Source organism: Canis lupus, chromosome 27 (genome assembly GCF_011100685.1).
Source record: "Canis lupus familiaris isolate Mischka breed German Shepherd chromosome 27, alternate assembly UU_Cfam_GSD_1.0, whole genome shotgun sequence".
NCBI classification, from domain to species: Eukaryota; Metazoa; Chordata; class Mammalia; order Carnivora; family Canidae; genus Canis; species Canis lupus.
Genome location: NC_049248.1, coordinates 46,638,569 through 46,659,798, shown reverse-complemented (window position 1 = coordinate 46,659,798; position 21,230 = coordinate 46,638,569). Strand labels below are relative to the sequence as shown.

General features: G+C 35.7%; 1 protein-coding gene and 1 long non-coding RNA gene across 3 annotated transcripts; both read right to left on the bottom strand.

The window, feature by feature from the left end:
• Positions 1 to 554: 554 nt before the first annotated feature.
• Positions 555 to 19,850, bottom strand: LOC119877636. Of its 2 annotated transcripts, XR_005379688.1 has the most exons (5): positions 19,724 to 19,829; positions 15,324 to 15,409; positions 8,710 to 8,761; positions 2,557 to 2,658; positions 555 to 947 (listed from the first exon to the last, which is right to left on the bottom strand). It is a non-coding gene; the product is annotated as an uncharacterized LOC119877636 (long non-coding RNA). The 2 variants fall into 2 exon arrangements; XR_005379689.1 differs by lacking the exon at positions 15,324 to 15,409 and having other exon boundaries at positions 19,724 to 19,850.
• OR6C83 (olfactory receptor family 6 subfamily C member 83) lies at positions 7,154 to 8,131 on the bottom strand. The gene has a single exon (NM_001389043.1). It carries the CDS (start codon positions 8,129 to 8,131, stop codon positions 7,154 to 7,156), a length of 978 nt encoding a protein of 325 aa, NP_001375972.1.
• Positions 19,851 to 21,230: the final 1,380 nt, after the last annotated feature.

Here is a 21,230-nt window from a genome sequence, read left to right as displayed (position 1 = left end):
GGCAGAGGGAGAAGAAGGCTCCATGCAGGGAACCCGATGTGGGACTCGATCCTGGGACTCCAGGATCACGCCCTGGGTCGAAGGCAGGCGCTAAAGCGCTGAGCCCCCCGGGCTGCCCCATGTCCTTTCTTTGGTTAATGAGATGGATCGTGCTGACTGATCAGAGGGGCCGCGGGGGGCAGGTAGGCAACATGGATGAACAATAGGAAAAGCTACAAGCGTCTGGTTCTAAATAAAGAAATCCCAGAAATTTAGAAAGTACAGCCTGGCAACAGAGTCAGTACTGTCTTCTCACTCTTTCCTCCGAGAAGCTCCTCTGTTCCACCGTGTAGAAATGTAATTTTCGACCAGGTTGCAAACGTATTGGGAATAATATGAGTGGATTGCATGGATTTAAGCATTCATAATGTCAGGATCAAGAAAGACTGTCCTATATAGTGGGAATAAATTGAAAAGAAGGTGCAAAATAAATCTCATCTCTTATTTTTTTCTTAATAAAAATTTATTTATTTTATTTTAGAAAGAGAGAAAGAGAGCTAATGATGAGGGGGATGGGCAGAGGGCAGACTCCCCTCTGAGGGTGGTGCCCTATGGGAATCAATTCCACCACCCATGAGATCATGACTTGAGCTGAAACCAAAAACAGGATGCTTAATCAAATGAGCCACGCAGAGGCCCCAAATCTCATCTCTTCTAAGTTGCCCAAATACTGGCATCACACTTTGGGCAGATGCAGTGATGAAAGCACTAGTTTGCAATTTCTGAGACTTGAATTGGTTATTTTCAAAGTATCTGTGTTGAACTGTCTGTTGCCATTTCAACATCACATTATACATCCTTAGTTGTTCTCTCAGCGCCGTGGAGACACTGGGATGCTGCATCTGAGAGCGTCTCTTGCTGTCTGGTTCTAATTAATGATTTGTCGGTGAGATGACTTGGTGCAAAATCTGGAAGTTGGAAGGGAAGCAGAGGCATTTCAGTTTGTACTCAGGCTGGTGAGTGCAAGGTAGAATCACAGTGCATTTTCAAAAGTATTTGAAAACTACCAACTTTACTGCTAAGACCATAGGTAGATGCTTTCTCAGAAATACCTGAGAGTCACTGTGATTTCCCATTAAGCTACTTGAACCATTCTCACAGGGTTTCAAAGTGAGATCTTCGGTGTTTGTTTCAACAGATCTCTTCGGTGCTCAAACTTTTCCTTCCCTCTCTCTTTTGTTACTTTTAAAAGCCATACTGCCTCCACTAGCACCTTTCTTTCCAGTGTGATCACAGAAATCCTACCTTCAGCCGAAACCTGATCAATATAGGACCCATGTTGTAAGAATATGCACATTTATGATTTCTTATAATTACAATGTTTTGTGATTCCATATATAACTGACAGCATAACTTTAATCCAAATATGATGATTTGTCAGGTCTGAACCGATACCAAAAGATTGGGATCGTCCCTGCGTATTCTCAGACCATAATGCCTTGAAATTAGAACTAAATCACAACAAGAAGTTTGGAAGGACTTCAAACACGTAGAGATTAAGGACCATCTTGCTAAAAGATGAAAGGGTCAACCAGGAAATTAAGGAATAATTAAAAAGATTCATGGAAACTAGTGAGAATGAAGATACAACCGTTCAAAATCTTTGGGATACAGCAAAAGCAGGTCTGGGGGGGAAATACATCGCAATACAAACATCCATCCAAAAACTGGAAAGAACTCAAATACAAAAGCTAACCTTACACATAAAGGAGCTAGAGAAAAAACAGCAAATGGATCCTACACCCAGCAGAAGAAGAGAGTTAATAAAGATTCGAGCAGAACTCAACGAAATCGAGACCAGAAGAACTGTGGAACAGATCAACAAAACCAGGAGCTGGTTTTTTGAAAGAATTAATAAGATAGATAAACCATTAGCCAGCCTTATTAAAAAGAAGAGAGAGAAGACTCAAATTAATAAAATCATGAATGAGAAAGGAGAGATCACTACCAACACCAAGGAAATACAAACGATTTTAAAAACATGTTATTAACAGCTATATGCCAATAAATTAGAATAAAATGATTGAATATGCTTTCATGTAAGGTATAAAATTTGATTACATTGATATAACTAGAATGAATTGGGAATTTTTAATTCATAAATGGGTTAACATATGAAAAGTTCCCCAAACAGACATAAATAAATCATACCTCTAATTTATTCTAAGGGTCACTACCATTTGTATAATATGAATAACTTTGACCAAAATCTGCAGTTCAATTATTTCCACACAGAAAATATTTTAAATACCATAGGTTGCAATAAATTTCTTCCAAACTCCTGATCATGGTTACACTCTTTGGCTTCCTCCTTTGAATCACAAATGTTCTTAATGGCATCTAGAAAATGTTCTATTTACCTTGCTGCCCAGATCCAGCATAGGAATCAATGTTTATGGCATTTCTAGACTTAAGAATGTTATTCTGTATGTTGGCAAATTGAACACCAATAAAAAATAAATTTATTAGTTAAAAAAAAGAATGTCTTAAATTATAAGACTTGAAAGTCAGAATTACCTGTTGATCCGCGGGCTGCAGAATGGCTATTGTGTTAGCAGACATGAAAACCACATGAATCTTATTGTGCCTCTACACAGAGCTCTTGAATGGTCAGGTGCACTGCCAATAGAAAGCCATATTTTGAAAGGAATCTTTCCTAGAGCAGTAGGTCTCCACAGTGAGCTTAAAACCTTAGTAAACCTTGTTCAAACAGATGTGCTGCCGTTCAGCTTTAATATTCCCTTTAGAGAACACAGGCAGAAGACAGTCAGCTTAATTCTTGTTTTTTTTTTAAAGACTTTATTTATTTATTTATTTATTTATTTATTTATTTATTTATGAGAGACACAGAAAGAGAGAGAGAGAGAGAGGCAGAGACACAGGTAGAGGGAGGAGCAGGCTCCATGCAGGGAGCCCAATGTGGGACTCGATCCCGGGACCCCGGGGTCATGCCCTGTGCTGAAGGCCGCGCTAAACTACTGAGCCACCCAGGCTGCCCACCAATGGACTTCTTGATGCAGGATCTCCACAAACCTCCAACTGTGAGAAATGCAGTGTATGTAAAGTGCAACAGTGCAAAACAAATAAAAATGACATATACCTGTCCTACATTTTGTTTGTCCATTCATCACTTGGAGGTTACTTCCGTGGCTTCTGCTTTTTGGCTCTTATGCCTGATGCTTCTATGAAAATGTGTGTAAAAGTTTTTGTGTGAACCTATGTTTTCAATTCCTAGGTTAAGAATTTCTGGGTTATATGGCCCCTCTGTATTTAACTTGATGAACTGCTGTATTTTTCCAAGGGGCTGCACATTTTACAATCCCACCAGCAATGTATGAGGGTTCCAAATTCTGTACACGATCACTTGTTATTATGTACAATAGCACTTGTTATTGTTTGTGATAGATATAACCAACATATATGTACAAACAGAGTCACAAAGGTACTTGATAGATATAACCAACATATATGTACGAACAGAGTCACAAAGGTACACACACATACACATACGTATTTTAACTGTCTTACTGGCTGTAAAGTGGTATGTGTCTGGTTTTAACTCTCATTTTCCTAATGACTACTCTTCTCAAGCGTCCTTCTATGTGCTCTTTGCCTGTTTGTATAGCTTCTTTAAGTCCTTTGTCTATATATTATGGAGTGTTTGTTGTTCAGTTGCAGGAGTTATTTTATGTAAATTTAACCAAGGAAGTGCCACATTTTTACCAAGAAATAACAAAACCATAAAATTTAAGAAGTTCTGAATAAATAAAAAGACATCTCATGTTATCGTATAGTAGACTTGACATTGTTAATTAAGATGATAATAGTCTCAAACTGACCCATAGAGTTAATGCAATGTAATCCTTATTAAGTTTTCAACTGAATCTTTTGCATAAATGAGCATTCTGATCCTAAAATTCATATGGAATTGCAAGGGACCCTGAGTAACCAAAACAATACTGAAAAAGATGGGCAAAATTGAAAGAGAAATACTTTCCAATTTCAGAACTTAATATAAAGCTACAGTGATCAAGACCATGTGATATTGGCATAGCAATTGAGCAATAGCTCAAAGGAATAGAACTGAGACTCCTGTAATAGACCCATTTATGGTCCATTGATTTTTAACAAGGGTGCCAAGTTTATCCAATGGGAAGATAATAGCCTTTTCAACAAAGCATGTTGTGATAACTATTATCATGGAGAAGGTGACTTTACTCTCTACTTCAAACCATACACAAACATTAACTCAATAGAAACATTTCAGGTTGTACTACAAAGCTGTGGTCATCAAGACAGTGTGGTCCTGGCACAAAAACAGACACATAGATCAATGGAACAGAATAGAGAATCCAGAAGTGGACCCTCAACTTTATGGTCAACTAATATTCAACAAAGGAGGAAAGACTATCCACTAAAGAAAAGACAGTCTCTTCAATAAATGGTGCTGGGAAAACTGGACATCCACATGCAGAAGAATGAAACTAGACCACTCTCTTGCACCAGACACAAAGATAAACTCAAAATGGATGAAAGATCTAAATGTGAGACAAGATTCCATCAAAATCCTAGAGGAGAACACAGGCAACACCCTTTTTGAACTCAGCCACAGTAACTTCTTGCAAGATACATCCATGAAGGCAAGAGAAACAAAAGCAAAAATGAACTATTGGGAATTCATCAAGATAAGAAGCTTTTGCACAGCAAAAGAAACAGTCAACAGAACTAAAAGACAACCTACAGGATGGGAGAAGATATTTGCAAATGACGTATCAGATAAAGGGCTAGTATCCAAGATCTATAAAGAATTTATTAAACTCAACAGCAAAGAAACAAACAATCCAATCATGAAATGGGCAAAAGACATGAACAGAAATCTCACAGAGGAAGACATAGATATGGCCAGCAAGCACATGAGAAAATGCTCCATATCACTGGCCACCAGGAAATACAAATCAAAACCACAATGAGATCCCACCTCACACCAGTGAGAATGGGGTAAATTAACAAGACAGGAAACAACAAATTTTTTTTCTTATTTTTTTTATTGGTGTTCAATTTACTAACATACAGAATAACCCCCAGTGCCCGTCACCCATTCACTCCCACCCCCCACCCTCCTCCCCTTCTACCACCTCTAGTTCATTTCCCAGAGTTAGCAGTCTTTACGTTCTGTCTCCCTTTCTGATATTTCCCACACATTTCTTCTCCCTTCCCTTATATTCCCTTTCACTATTATTTATATTCCCCAAATGAATGAGAACATATAATGTTTGTCCTTCTCCGACTGACTTACTTCACTCAGCATAATACCTTCCAGTTCCATCCACGTTGAAGCAAATGGTGGGTATTTGTCATTTCTAATAGCTGAGGAATATTCCATTGTATACATAAACCACATCTTCTTTATCCATTCATCTTTCGTTGGACACCGAGGCTCCTTCCACAGTTTGGCTATCGTGGCCATTGCTGCTATAAACATCGGGGTGCAGGTGTCCCGGCGTTTCATTGCATTTGTATCTTTGGGGTAAATCCCCAACAGTGCAATTGCTTGGTCGTAGGGCAGGTATATTTTTAACTGTTTGAGGAACCTCCACACAGTTTTCCAGAGTGGCTGCACCAGTTCACATTCCCACCAACAGTGTAAGAGGGTTCCCTTTTCTCCGCATCCTCTCCAACATTTGTTGTTTCCTGTCTTGTTAATTTTCCCCATTCTCACTGGTGTGAGGTGGTATCTCATTGTGGTTTTGATTTGTATTTCCCTGATGGCAAGTGATGCAGAGCATTTTCTCATATGCATATTGGCCATGTCTATGTCTTCCTCTGTGAGATTTCTGTTCATGTCTTTTGCCCATTTCATGATTGGATTGGGAAACAACAAATGTTGGAGAGGATGTGGAGAAAGGGGAAGCCTCCTGCACTGTTGGTGGGAATGTGAACTGGTGCAGCCACTCTGGAAAACTGTGTGTGGAGGTTCCTCAGAGAGTTAAAAATAGATCTGCCCTAGGACCCAGCAACTGCACTGCTGGGGATTTACCCCAAAGATCCAGATGCAGTGAAATGCCGGGACACCTGCATCCCGATGTTTATAGCAGCAATGTCCACAATAGCCAAACTGTGGAAGGAGCCTCGATGTCCATCGACAGATGAATGGATAAAGAAGCTGTGGTCTCTATATAATGGAATATTCCTCAGCCATTAGAAACGACAAATACCCACCATTTGGAACTGGAGGGTATTATGCTGAGTGAAGTAAGTCAATCGGAGAAGGACAAACATTATATGGTCTCATTCATTTGGGGAATATGAAAAATAGTGAAAGGGAATAAAGGGGAAAGGAGAGAAAATGAGTGGTAAATATCAGTGAGGGAGACAGCACATGAGAGACTCCTACCTCTGGGAAACGAACTAGGGGTGGTAGAATGGGAGGTGGGCAGGGAGTGGGAGTGACTGGGTGATGGGCACTGAGGGGGGCACTTGATGGGATGAGCACTGGGTGTTATGCTATATGTTGGCAAATTGAACTCCAATAAAAAAATTATATAAAAAAAGAAATCAAAGACCTAAAAGTGTGGTATAAAACAGCAAATTTCTTAGTGTAAGCGGTAGGTATCCATCTTTGCAACTTTGGATTAAGCAATGGTGTCTTATATATGACCCCCAAAGCACAAGCAACAAAACAAAAAATAAAAAATTTGACTTCATCAAAATTAAAACTTTTGTGACCAAAGGACACTAACAGGAGAGTAGAAAGACAACACCAAGAATGAAAAAAGTACTCACAAACCCAATCTAAAAGGTGTCTAAGTAGTTTTAAACAAACTTATTGGAAAGCCTTGTGGGGCTTGAATATAATAACATGAACTTATCCCTTGTAATTGCCTTAGAAAAGAAGATGGTTAACAGTCCTGACTTAACATAGTAAAATAAATCAGAACATAAACCTGAAGTTAAATTTTTTCTTCTTAGGGCCACATGGATAGGAATTACAGCATTAAATATCTTTTAATTTTTCCACTCATATTTCTCTGAAGGACAGAATAACTAAACTTACAAAATGATTTCAAATTTTTATTTACTTTTTTCTCCAAGATTTGAAACTTGAATCTTCTCTTTATTTTCTGGAAAGAGAGAAAATCTTTTGGAGTGTGTCCTTGAAGGCTTGTTTGACTTGCTGGTTTCTGAGACTGTAAATGAAAGGGTTTAATAAAGGGGCAACCGAGGTATAAATAACACTTACACCTTTGGACAAAGTCACCCTTTCCTTCGCTGTTGGCTTTATGTAATTAAAGATGCAGCTACCATACGTAAGGGAGACCACAATCATATGAGAAGAACAAGTAGAAAAAGCCTTGGTTCTTTTCTGAGCAGAGGGGATCTTGAGAATGGTCTTGATAATGTATGTGTAAGAAAGAATCACTAATAGTAAGGTCACCAGAAGTGTTACAATAGCTAAGGCAAACGAAAGCAATTCCAAGAAACGAGTGTCAGTGCAGGAAAGCTGCAGCACAGGGGAAATGTCACACATGAAATGATCAATTATTCCGGAAACACAGAAATCCAGTGTGAGGCCCACAGCTAATGGTGAAAACGACAGCAGAAAGCCCACGGCCCATGAGCTGAACAGGAGTTGGTAGCACATTTTGTTGTTCATGATGATCAGGTAATGCAGGGGTTTGCAGATTGCTACATAACGGTCAAAGGACATGGCAGCCAGCAGGTAAAATTCTGCAATTTCTAATTGGAGGAAAAAGAATAACTGAGATGCACAACAATTGTAGGAAATGACTTTGTTTTTAGTTATGAGGCTTATCAGGAATCTGGGAATACAGACTGTTGTCATTGAAGCTTCCATAAAGGAGAAATTTCGGAGGAAAAAATACATGGGAGTCTTGAGGCTGGGATGTAGCAGGGTGAGAAGGATGATGGTTAAGTTTCCAGTCATGCTCAGCACATAGTTGATGAAGAGAAACGTAAAAATCACAATTTGCAGTTGTGGGTCATCGGTCAGCCCCAGGAGAAAGAACTCAATCTTTGTTGACTGATTCCTCATTTTAGACTTGAGGCTTATGAAATCAACATAGGAAAACATCTCCAAGAGTGGAAAGAAGAGAGATTTTTTTTTTTAAAAAACCTCAGAAAAAATGTAATCAGAAATGTAAGCAAGTTTAAAAGGTTGATCCAATTTAACAAGACAGATGATACTTAAAAATACAGCACAGATTAACCTAGGCGCCTCTGACTGATTGTTCCACTTTTGCACAGGCATGATAACGACATTACCAATTTGTTTTTCTTTTAACCTATTTGAACCTGAAAGAAAATGGAAATTTTAGCTGATCATTTCCAAATTATTTAATTCTGTTTCAATGTTCTAGGTAAAACATCAGCTTGTCTGTATTTGCTCTGAATATCTAAAAAATTATTTGAGAAAGTTCTTCTAACACATCAAAAACGATACCAATGTCAACTTGTAATGTTTATTCAAAACTCCTTAGCTCACTAACATGTTTTAAACAGAGGTGAAATATGGAAATAATGAGATACACATTTTTGTATGATTGAAATTTCCTGACATATACTATTATTTATTTTGTCCCGATGCAGTAATTCCCCATTGTCTCTTTATCTCATTTTACTTACTTATTATTTTTCTTTGGTTTCACATACCTCAGTCTTCTCATATCAGTTGCTTTTAATCATGAAATTTTGACTCTTGTATCTACATAAAAAAAAGAAGACTATATGACCGTTCAAAAGTCAGGGAATTCTACCTCACTTGTACTTCTGAGATTACTTTCATTTAGGATCTAGATATTTATCACAAATTACAAGTGACCTAGCATATCTAGGATACATTGATGTGAATTTCCCCCTATGGGAATATGGTAGAAACGGGGGTCAAAAATAAAGGATAAATTTTCTCTCTTTTATAATATATTTTTAAACTCAATATTTCAAGAGGAAAGTTAATTGCAAAGCTTTTCTCCAGAAGGATTCTAAAAACAGATATGCATTCTGGAAATTATATGCATCTGTTAATAACTTTCACTTCCACTCACAGTCATTAAATGACAACCCAGATATTACAAATAATTCAATTAGAATCTTCTTCGAGGCCAGATACGATTCATTTTCTCTATCTTCTTTTCTTGTATATTAAAATGAAGGAAAATGTCTCTATAAAAATCATAAATGAAAATGTAATGCTCTAAATGTAAAGACGTCTTGGGAAATCTCTCATATGAAAGGAACCCAAATTTTGTAACGAATATTTCTTGCTTCAAAGTGTGTACCAACAAACAGAACGGTTTGGTCTGTTTTGCTCATAAGAGACACAGGGGATTAATTAAAAATTTTAAAGAAAGAAAAGAATAAATATCCCCTGGAGACTAATGCTGGGGGAATACCAGTTATGTACAAAATAAAACTAAACCAAACCAAAAAACAAAGAAGGAAATAAACTACTTTGAATTACTGTAAGCACAAACTGAATTTCATGAAATGCAAAACAGAACAGATATTCTCCCAAAAGAAAACTAGAAATAATTTAAACTCTACAGTTAATATCAACACAAATTTCAGATATTCCACTGTCCTGGAACAATATGACCAATTCTGAACATTAAGAAGGTTTACTCCAAAGAGAAACCTCTCCCTTGCTTCCTTAGTCTATGTTAGGATTTCATTAGCTGGTGACCCACGCTCCAAATTGGAAGTGTGGCAGTACTTAAATGTTGCGCGATTTTAAAAAATTTGCAACAACATGAAATATAAAGAAAAAAAGCCATCAAATACACCATGTAGGTCATCTGTTCCATTTGATGCTCCATCTGCTACTCAATATAGTAGTATGTGTTTATAACAAAAAAGAATCTTCTACTAGATAAGCATGATATAATCGTTATTTTCAGGACATTAACATTGATACATTATTAACGTGTACTTCTCCAAGCCTATTTAAGTTTCACCAGTGACTAAAAATTTTTCTTTATAGAAAAAAACACTGTTTATAACTACATGTTAATTTAATTTCCATAATGTTTTGGTCGCCTTTAATTTGACATAGTTCCCTAGTCTCTCCTTAACTTTCAAGAACATTCCTTGAAAATTCTTTTTTTTTTTCTTCTTAAATTGACTCTAAGTCAATCTTAGAATTTTAAACCCCATATACTTAACGTACAGTGTTATATTAGTTTCAGGTGTATAATACAGTGATTCAACAATCCCACACATTACTCAGTGCTCTTGAAGATAAGTGCAATCTTTTTCTTTTTTAATTTTATTCCTGAGAGAGAGAGAGAGAGAGAGAGAGAGGCAGGGACGCAGGCAGAGGGAGAAGCAGGCTCCATGCAGAGAGCCCAACGCGGGACTCGACCCCGGGTCTCCAGGGTCATGCCCTGGGCTGAAGGCGGTGCTAAACCATTGAGCCACCCAGGCTGCCCCAATAAGTGAGATCTTATTCCCCTTCTTAGATTTCACTCATTCCCCCATGCACCTCTCCTCTGGTGACCATGTATTTGCTCTTTATAGGTATGCCTCTTTTTTTCTTTGTTTATTGGTTTTGTTGCTAAATTCGACATAGTGACATCAAATATTTGTCTTTCTCTGACTCATGTTGCTGAGCATTATATTATGCTGCTAGCATTGTGTTCTCTACATACATCCATGTTGATGCAAATGGTACAATTTCATTCTTGTCTTTGTATGGTAATAGTTCATCTGTCTCTCTCTCTCCACACACATACACACACACACACACACACACACACACACATTCTTTATCCATTTATCTATCCATGCACACTTGAGCTACTTCTATATCTTGGCTACTGTAAAGAATGCTGCAAAAACATAGGAGTGCATATATCTTTCCAAATTGGAGTTTTCATATTCTTTGGACAAATGCCCAGAGGTGGGATTAATGGATTACATGGTAGTTCTGTCTTTACTTTTTAAAGAAACCTCCATACTGCCATCAACAGCGGCTGCACCAGTTTACATTTTCACCATCAGTGCATGAGGGTTTCTTTTTCTCCACGTCCTTGTCAACACTTACTGTTTCTTTACTTGTTATTTTAGCCTTTCTGGCAGGTGTAAGATGATATCTCAGTTTAGTTTAGATTTGCACTTTCCTGATGGTGAGTGACGCTGAGCATCTTTTCAAATGTCTGATGGCCATCTGGTTGCGTCCTCTGGAGAAATGTCTGTTCATGTCTTCAGCCTATTTGTTAATTGAATTATTTGGTTTTTATGGAGTTGAGTTGCATAAGTTCTGTCTATACTTTGGAGACTCACCCTTTATCAGATATGTCATTTGCAAATATTTCCTCCCATTTGGTAGATTGTCATTAAGTTTTGTGGATAGTTTCCTTCAGTGGGCTGGAGATTTTATTTTGATGAAGTCCCAATAGTTTATTTCTGCTTTTGTTTCTTTGCCTCAGGAAACACGTCAGGAAAAATGTTGCTATAGCCGATATCAGGGAAATTACAGCCTGTGCTCTCTTCTGGAATTTTTATGGTTTCAGGTGACACATTAGGTCCTTAATTCATTTAGAATTTAATTTTATGTTCTGTGTAAGAAAGTGTTCTGATTTCATTCCTTTGCATGTAGCTTTCCAGTTTTCCCAGCCCCACTGGTGGAAAAGATGATCTTCCCACTGCCTATTTTTGTCTCCTTTGTCAAAGAGTAATTGAATCATGGTTTGTTTCTGGGCTTTTTATTCTGTTCCATTGATGTCTGTATCTACTTTCCCGCTTGTACCATACTGTTTTGAGTTTGGTTTAAGTATGGTTTTGTTATACCTCCAATTTTGTTCTTTTTCAAGATTGCATTGGTTACTTGGGTTTTTTTTGTAATTCCATACAAATTTTAGGCTGTTCCTTTTACTTTTATGAAAAATGCTGTTAGTTTTTCATAAAGATTACATTAAATGTTTACATTGCTTTGGGTAGTATAGATATTCTACTAATGTTTGTTATTCTAATCCATGAGCATGGAATATCTTGCCATTTGGTTGTATCATCTTCAATTTCTTTCATTGATGTTTTACAGTTTTCAGAGTACAGGTCCTTCACCTCTTGCTTAAGGGACAGGCAATATTTACCTTTTTAAAATTCTACACTGAAGCACAAATGGGGAAATTAAGTACTGGCCTCAGATCTTAGCAGCTCTGTCACCAAGATTGTTGCCCAGTGCATTTTCCATTTGAACATCTTCCTTTCTTAGCTTTATGAAAAGCAATTTTATTCTCTTGAAATTCTTCCTCATACTTACCTTTATATGACACCGATGAGCCATAAGATTACTTCAGAAACATACAGGAAAATGTCTTCTATTTGTGCTAGCATATTCAGCCAGTTCCCACCTGTGCCGGATATACTATATTGTAGATTTTCTTTGCTAAAATTATGTCAGTTTCCTCCTTTATTTTAAACAGTCACACTTGTGCCGTGAAGAATAGAATGCAAATCATTGCTTCTCTGCCACTCTCTAGCAAAGTTCACCCTAGTCAAATTTGATTTGCCCTGTCTCTATTTTATATTTGCTCAAAATAAACAGTCACAAAATACATATGGAATGTTAGAAACCTTAAAAAAATGTGGAAATAATATGATAGTCCTCTTCAATAATGTTAATCTTAAAACTTAGGAAAGCAATATTTAAAGAGAGGACTGAGAGGGATATACCATCATCGAGTTATGAGTACACATTCTTAGTTTGGCTTCCCTTCGCTTGCACTTATAGCTCAAATTTTCCAAGTCTACTTGTTTGGGCCTCAAAACAAAGTTGTTCATTGATCTCCTGGGAACAAGGCCAAGTCCAGGCCATATCTGTGCTCTATTATAGATCATAAGGGATTTCTGGAAGCCATTGTTGCATTTCTCAGTAGCCTTTTAACTCTTCTCTATGGTGAATCTCCCTTGAGAATAATTGTGTTCATCTTTGTATCCCACAGAGGACCTGAAATGTTGACTTCTACAAAATAATTACTTCCATTAATCACAATTACTTAACATTTCATGAGTAATAAAAGCAGTTGTGAAACTTACTTTCTTATAAAAAATAAACCCTCAATCTATTTTTAATCATCTGGAAATATAAATTTTTCTAAATATATCCTCTTTGTTGTTTTTCCTTAGGCTTTGTTGGTGTTGAAGCATTGAGAAGCAAGTTTATTTCATAGTTCTAATTTAAATAATAGCTATTATAAAGCACATATTTTGGTCATTTTTAAAATGCTAATACACATGTTAATTTAAACCTTAGTACAAATAGCAATTTTTAAAAAGATTTTTATTTATTTATTCATGAGACACACACACACACACACACACACAGAGGCAAGAGACATAGGCAGAGTGAGAGGCAGGATCCCCATGGAGGCTTGATGTGGAACCCTATCCCAGGAACCCAGGATCACGACATGAGCTGAGCCAAAGGCAGATGCTCATCCACTGAGCCACCCAGGTGCCCCACAAATAGCAATATTTAATTCAGTGTCAATTTGCCCATCCAATATTTCATCATTGCCTATATATTTATTCATCATAGTTTAAATATTTTAAAGAGAGATATTGCCACTAATACTAATATTTTGTTTATTCAAGATTTAGAAAATGTATTATTTTGATTATTTTAATATTGTTTATATTTCTAAAATATTTTGGTAATAAAAATTATATGTGACTAGTAGAAAGGTATACATTTGTTACATAATTATATAAACTAATAATGCATAATTATATAAACTAATAATGCATATTAGTTAATATCAAATAAGTGTATATCTAAATAAAATAATAAAACATACATTTAACATAAAAATACAATTGTCAGTTCACATAGTGACATAAGTTCAGATAGTGACATAGTTACTAATGCAGAAGTAAATCACAGCGGGGATGCAAGATTTTTTGGAAATTACTTATCAGAAGAGGGGAATTAGGCTGTGGAGAAAAATGGAAGAAAAGCAGGCATAACTCAAATTTATGACAGTATATACCGTGTTTATTTAATCTAGTAAAGGAGAACTCATATGATAGTGTTGACTTTATATAGTTGTACATTGTGAAACGATTACCATGATAGGGTTACTTAACAATATATCACTTGTAACTTGTATATTTACTCTCTCTCTCTCTCTCTTATTTTATTTATTTATTTATTTATTTATTTATTTATGGTGAGAACATTTAAGATTTACTCTCAGCAACTTTAAGTATGCAATAAGGTAATCTTGTAGATCAGTTTTGTTGCAATAATGAAATGGTGTTCTGTTTTTACCCTAAAAGCCCAATTAATAGGCCACAGGAAACTCTATTGTATTCATGGAGGGCACATGTGCAATAATGCTTCAATTGGTAGCATGCTCATCTTCATTAATTTTTGTAATTGCTGCTTAGATATAGAGGCTTAATCCCAATTTAGGTTTGGGATTTGTTTTGCAGAAATTTAGGTTTGGGATTTATTTTTGGCAACTTTCAGCAAGAGGTACGTGTTTAATTGTCTTCTTTTTTTTATTCTTAGCAGCCATTGTTGATTAATGGCTGGATCCATTAATTGATTATGTGTGGCAAATAGTTATGCTCTGAATCTGTCATTTACCATTTGTTTATATATTGTTACAGTTTATATGGAAAAGCCCAGATGAAAAACTACCTTATTTCTATTCAGTAGTCAAAGTTGGTTCTCTAGGATCTTTTTGTTGGTATCTTTATGAATACATGGCTTTATAAATTTTGTATTTATTGTATAGGTCACATTAATGATTGCCATAAATATTTCAAGGGAGGCTTAAATTGGCATCACTCTCTCTTTGAAGTGCTTTTGCTACAGGGAAAAAATCCTCTTTTGGACAGTATACTTTTCTTCTTAATTGTTTCCTTCTCATCTTGCAGCACAAGTGTTCCCAGGCTCATGCTGTATTTTTCTGTATTGGACCTAGACTGAGTCATTTCTCCAAAGAAATCTCCTTACATTGGTTAGGAAATGGTAAATCAAGAAGAAGAATCTGGGGACTAGCTGTGATAATTACTATGAGTTCGATCATCCTTTCTAGGTATTTTCAGTGGACAGGGCCAGCGAACATTATATATATATATATATATATATATATATATATATATATATATATAATTTCCAAGCAAAATGCCTATCAGTGCAATTTCAATGTACCATTCGAACTTAGAACTACAGTATTTTTATGAAACCACTTTTAGCTTTATCTCAGAATAAGAGCCCTGGCTATAAATAGAATTAGATAAAATTGTATCACACTAACCTTCATTTACTTCTTTTCCTCACACTGCACATACAACAGCATTAGAATAGCAGTGACAGCACTATCATCCATGATATTATTCCTACCTAGGAACAATTTAAGACATTTTAAGCTATTCTTTCTGCCCTTAGATTAAATCCCACTTGGATGTACAGTTAGATTATAACATTTAAGATCGTTTGGAATACTTCTGCTTCATTTAGTTATCTCATCATCTAAATATACATTTATTTATATTTATTCCAGTTCGGTGTAATGACTTATGCTACTAAGATACACATTTCCTTCCACTCCTTTCATCACAATTAATTCTGACTTGCCTTCTAAGGATTTTGGAGGCAGATTCACTGAGCCATTTAAAATTTAAATAAAAAAATAATACTGAACATTGGCTAAATAAGAAGGCTAGAAAACATCTTCAGGGCTTTTGTTCTTAAAACATATCAATATCTTACCTTTCTGAAATCCTTACCATCAAGTAAATATTAACAGTGAACATCTGATAAATTAGTCAATGGCAATTTCATTGATGCTCAAGGTAAGAAAAGGACTCTAAAAAATACATGAGATTTAAGTCTTAAAGAATGTCCATTTGACAGTCCAAGAGAATATTTTGACTGGTTCCACTTAATTTCTGGTGTTTTAAATAAAAGAAAGTGATTTCTATTGTGCTAGGTGGAAAACTCCCTTAGTAATGTATTAATTTTGAAAGTCTATTTTTTTCATCTTATACATTTACTGAGTTCTTTAGTTAAGCCTAATAAAAGTAATTTAAAAAATATATTTGAGGGTATCTCCAAAGCAATCTGCTTTTCTGATCATGTTTTCCTGTTTCTTTTTCCTTTATTAAAATGTTCAATAAAGTAATTGATCATGCTCAACTTAATATATTAAAGAAAAGGAAAAGAAGTTAATTAATACTAATTAATAATTTATTTATTTAATAATAATGACAATAACATCTAGCTCAGCTTCATAATTACACTAAAATACACTTCTGGCACTGATTATTCATTCTTGACTAATTCAAGTTCATGGGAATCCTTCTCTCTGCCTGTGTGAAAGACAAGATCTCCACAGTTGATCCCACTGAATGGTTGGAAGAATTGCTCTGTTGGAATTATCTTTTACTCTTCTTCATAATCATTTTAGATGACATTTCCCTGAATCAATCTGAATATTTTATGCTTCTTTGATTCAATGAAGATGAGTAGACTCGGGTTTTTAGTAGTCATGAAATCGTATATAGAAACAAATCAAGAGAAAAATCACTAAATCACATTTAATAGTATTTTCAGAAATAGTAATGCACATATCTGTAGGGGTTTAGGCCGAATATCTGGTCAAAACCTCATGGTCTATAATTTATGTGGCACTTACTAGGACAGATAAGTAGCTGTTTTATTTATTTTACTTTTCTTTTCATTGGAATTAATTCTTAACATTAGCAAAGTCATTATTTATTTCAGTAGTATTTAAGGACTTATTTATCTCACTTAGTTCTTATAACACAGTTACTACACTTTATTATCTTTGTTCCTAAATGAAGAACTGAGGTTCAGAGAGGTTATGCACATTACATCAATTCATATACTAGCAACTAGTGTCAAATGTGATACGCAGTTAAAGTCTGTTCTCTTGAATTGTGTACCACATAGCCCGTATTCATTTGGAAACACACAGATGGAAACACAGTAACTTCCTGTCTTTAACTGAAAGACTACACTGATGTAATAAAAGAATGTACTATCCTCTTTTTATTTGATACAAACAGCTGCAAATTATAACCCTAATACATTCCATTTAATCTGATAAAATGTTGAACTAAGTAATGAACCAATGATAAGGTTTGAGAGATGTTCACTACCTTCTATATTCCTGACTTACCTCTACTTTTTGTATAGGTTCGCAAACACAGAATGGCTGGAATAGTAAAATATTAGTAAATTCCATCATTGTCATCTAGGGGAGCCAGCATTTCTGATAGCCTTTCCTTTGCCATTGAAAAAGTATATTTTCTATTATTGACATTTTGTCTTATCCTTCCCATTTTTTTTCCCACAGGAGGAATATGCTTATTTAACTGTATAGAGTAAGAAAGGACCAAATATATAAAATGAAAAAAAAAAAAGTATCAGAAAGCGTTTTAAAGCTCTTTGGCATGGTTTCCATGGAGATTCAACTTGAACAAGTACTTAATATTTTATCTATTCTCTCTGCCACTCATTCAAGGGGAATAAATCAGTGAATCAAAATTGTCAGAAGAGGAACAGGAAGGTACATAAACTACTAACACATAAAACATTGTCATTAGAAAGGAAATCCTGGAGGACAGGGTCCAATGTGACATAAAAAGAAAAACCCGAACAGGGAAACAACCTCACTAAGTGTGAAGTTTGCTTTCCTTGACATTGTTTTTCAGACAGAAATTACCAACCAAATATCTTAATTCCTAATGTAGATCTCTACTGAATGCGTCTCTATGTCATGCCATTTTTTTTTAAACTGGTAATCTACCACATTGTACTAAGACTATTCCTTGATTCCATTATTATTAATACGCCTTCTAGTGAGAGTTTTTGGTATCATAATACTGTTATAATATTGTTTTTCCTGTTTATTGCTCACCAGCAGTGGCAGTTGAAAAGTTCTCATTTTAATTGATTAGAGTTCTAATTTATATGCCAATTATTACAGTAAGAGTTAGTACCTTCCCTGACTAGACTGTAATAATATAATTATGTGCTGACCAGATAATGTGAGTAAAAACACCAGTAAAATTGTGCTTATTCTAGTAAAAGCTATGCAAAATTTGCAAGTCTTTTTTTTTTTTTTAATTTTTTTTTTTTATTTATTTACTTATGATAGTCACAGAGAGAGAGAGAGAGAGAGGCAGAGACACAGGCAGAGGGAGAAGCAGGCTCCATGCATCGGAAGCCTGATATGGGACTCGATCCCGGGTCTCCAGGATCGCGCCCTGGGCCAAAGGCAGGCGCCAAACCGCTGCGCCACCCAGGGATCCCCTGCAAGTCTTTATAGGATTTCAAATATGTGTAAAAGAGAGCAAACAAGATTTTCTTTGTTTTGTTTTTCAAATTAGGTTATTATATTGACTGCTGTAGCTCAAGACCTTGGGCAAATTATGCAACAACTTACACATTGGTAAAAAAGGATAATCATGTCTAATTTGTCATATAGCCGTGGAGATTAAATATAATATGGTATGGAGCACACCTGGTTTTGCATATGATATAGAATGTATGCTCTCTATAGAAGAGTTGTTATTTATGAAATTCCTATCAAACTTTTAGGCAACACAAGAGTTAGTGGCTGCCTTGGGGCACCTGGGTGGCTCAGTTGGTTTAGCGGCCAACTCTTGATTTCTGCTAGGGTCATGATCTCAGGGTTGTAAGATTAAGCCCCATTTCAAGCTTTGTACCCAGTGCAGAATCTGTTTGTCCCTCTCCATCTACTTGTCTTCCAACCCTCATATGTTTTCTCTGTCAGAAAGAAAGAAAGAAAGAAAGAAAGAAAGAAAGAAAGAAAGAAAGAAAGTTTTTTTTAAAATTTAAAAATTAAAAGTTCGTGCCTCCCTAAACATTTATGTTATACTTTTTTTAGAAAAATAATGAAGAAAATAAGTTTATTAAATAATCACAGGTGAAATGGTCAATAATATCAGGCCTACAGTAATTAAGAGCAACATGAGCACAGGGAATATGATTAAGAAGGAAATCAGCCATGAAGAGTAAGCAAGGAGTATGCAGACTCTGATTCATGATGGTCATGTAATGCACAGGTTTGCAGATGGCATTGTATTGGTCATAGGACATGGCAGCCAGCAGGTAAAATTCAGTGACTCCCAACAGAATGAAAAACAATAACTGAACAATGCAAACGTTACTGGAGCTACTCAATATTCTGGGCTTTAGGCCATGAGATGTTTTCTCTAAGAACTTCTCTTGGCCTGAAAGAAGCAAAGACTCCTCTAGAGAACCCACTGAGTGGGTGGAGGGATTGAATCTCTAGCAGTTTATAGCAAATACCAACAACTGCCCTCAAACTTTCAGCTCTTTAGTCATCAGTATTCAAAGAAAAAAGGAAAAGTATGTAAACCTAATAAGATGATGTTTTTGAAACAATATTATTTCTTATTTATCAAATTCTAAGTTATATCGTTATCACAAAAAGTATATTGGCTCTGTGGTTTCAGAAATGTGGGTTAAATACAAATGGGCCACTTAGTATATATGTAACTTCATATATATATGTAACTTTAAATGGTACTTAATTTCCTTAAGTATCAGTTTTCTCTACCATGGATGTGAAATTCAAGGGTGTTTTGGGAATTAATTGAAGTAGTATAAATGAAAGTGCTATATGAACCACGTGGCACTTACTACACTTTCAGAAGAGCTGGCTTATTTATCTTCTTTTCCTTAACTTGGAATTGATCTCCAACTTTGGGCAGAATATTGATAGTAACTGTGATTAAGCAAAGACATTTATTCCAATGACATACTAAGGGTTTATATGTTCTATCTCATTCAGTCTTTATGACACACCTATGGAACTTTGTCTTTATTCCCAAATGAAGCACTAGGGTCAGTCTGGTTTTGTACCTTAGATATATTCATATAACTAATAAGTGTTCAATATAGCCAGGAACTACCTACAATTAAAGTCTAGACTTTCTTAAAGAAAGTACTATGTAGCCTATATTCAATTAGAAACAGAGGCACAGAAATGGTAATTTCATGCTTTTCATTTAACGGAGAATGAATAAATTGATCCAATAAAACAAAATATACTTTCTGTCTCCCTTTCTGATATTTAAAGACTGCTAACCCTGGGAAACGAACTAGGGGTGGTAGAAGGGGAGAAGGGCGGGGGGTGGGAGTGAACGGGTGACGGGCACTGGGTTTATTCTGTATGTTGGTAAATTGAACACCAATAAAAAATAAATTAAAAAAAAACAAAAAAACAAAATATACTAATATCTATATGCAGTTGCAAAATAGGACTCCAGTATACCCTATTTAATCGAATTACGAGTTGAGCTGATAAGTAATGAAGCAATGATAAGGTTTGGGAGACTCCTTTGCCTCCCTAGACTCTGACTTAGCTCTGATTTTCATGCAGGCTCACTAACAGGCTGTGTGGCTGGAACATAAAAGACATTAGCAGTTGCCACTGTTGTACTGCGGGAAACCAGCACTCCTGGATAGAGGTCCTCCAGCGAACCCCTTTGCTTTCTATGTTAACGTCTTTGTCTTACACTTTCCATTTTATCTGGAGGGAATATATTTCCTTGAGTACAGAGCATGAGAAAGGAGCAAATATATGAAGAAGAAAAAAATATCAGACGATGTTTTAAAACTATGTGGCATGGTTTCTCCACAGATATTGTGTAACATGAGCAACTTAATGTTTTACCCGATCTCTTTGGCACTGGCTCACAGGGAATAATTCAGTGAATCAAAATTGCCAGAACAGGACTACACACAAAGCACTAAGGAATATAAAACATCATATACATTAGTAATGGATTTGAAAAGGAATCTTGGGGCACAGTGTCCAAAGAGACAGAAAAAAATAAAAAAAAAGCAAGCAAACAACCACACTAGGTAACGTTTGTTTCCCTTCACATCACTTTTAAGAGATTAACAACTGAACATCTAGTTCCTTATGCACATTGTTACTGAGTGAACATCTACCTTATGCCATTTTTAAAAATTGACAATTCTCTATATAGTATTAAGTCCATTTCTTACTCCATATATTTAATCTTCCTTCCAATAACAATTTTTGGTACTATAATACTGCTAATACTTTATACGTTTTTGTCTTTGCTCACCATCAATGGCAGCTGAAGAGTTTCTTGCTTTGGTTTATTAAAGTTCTACT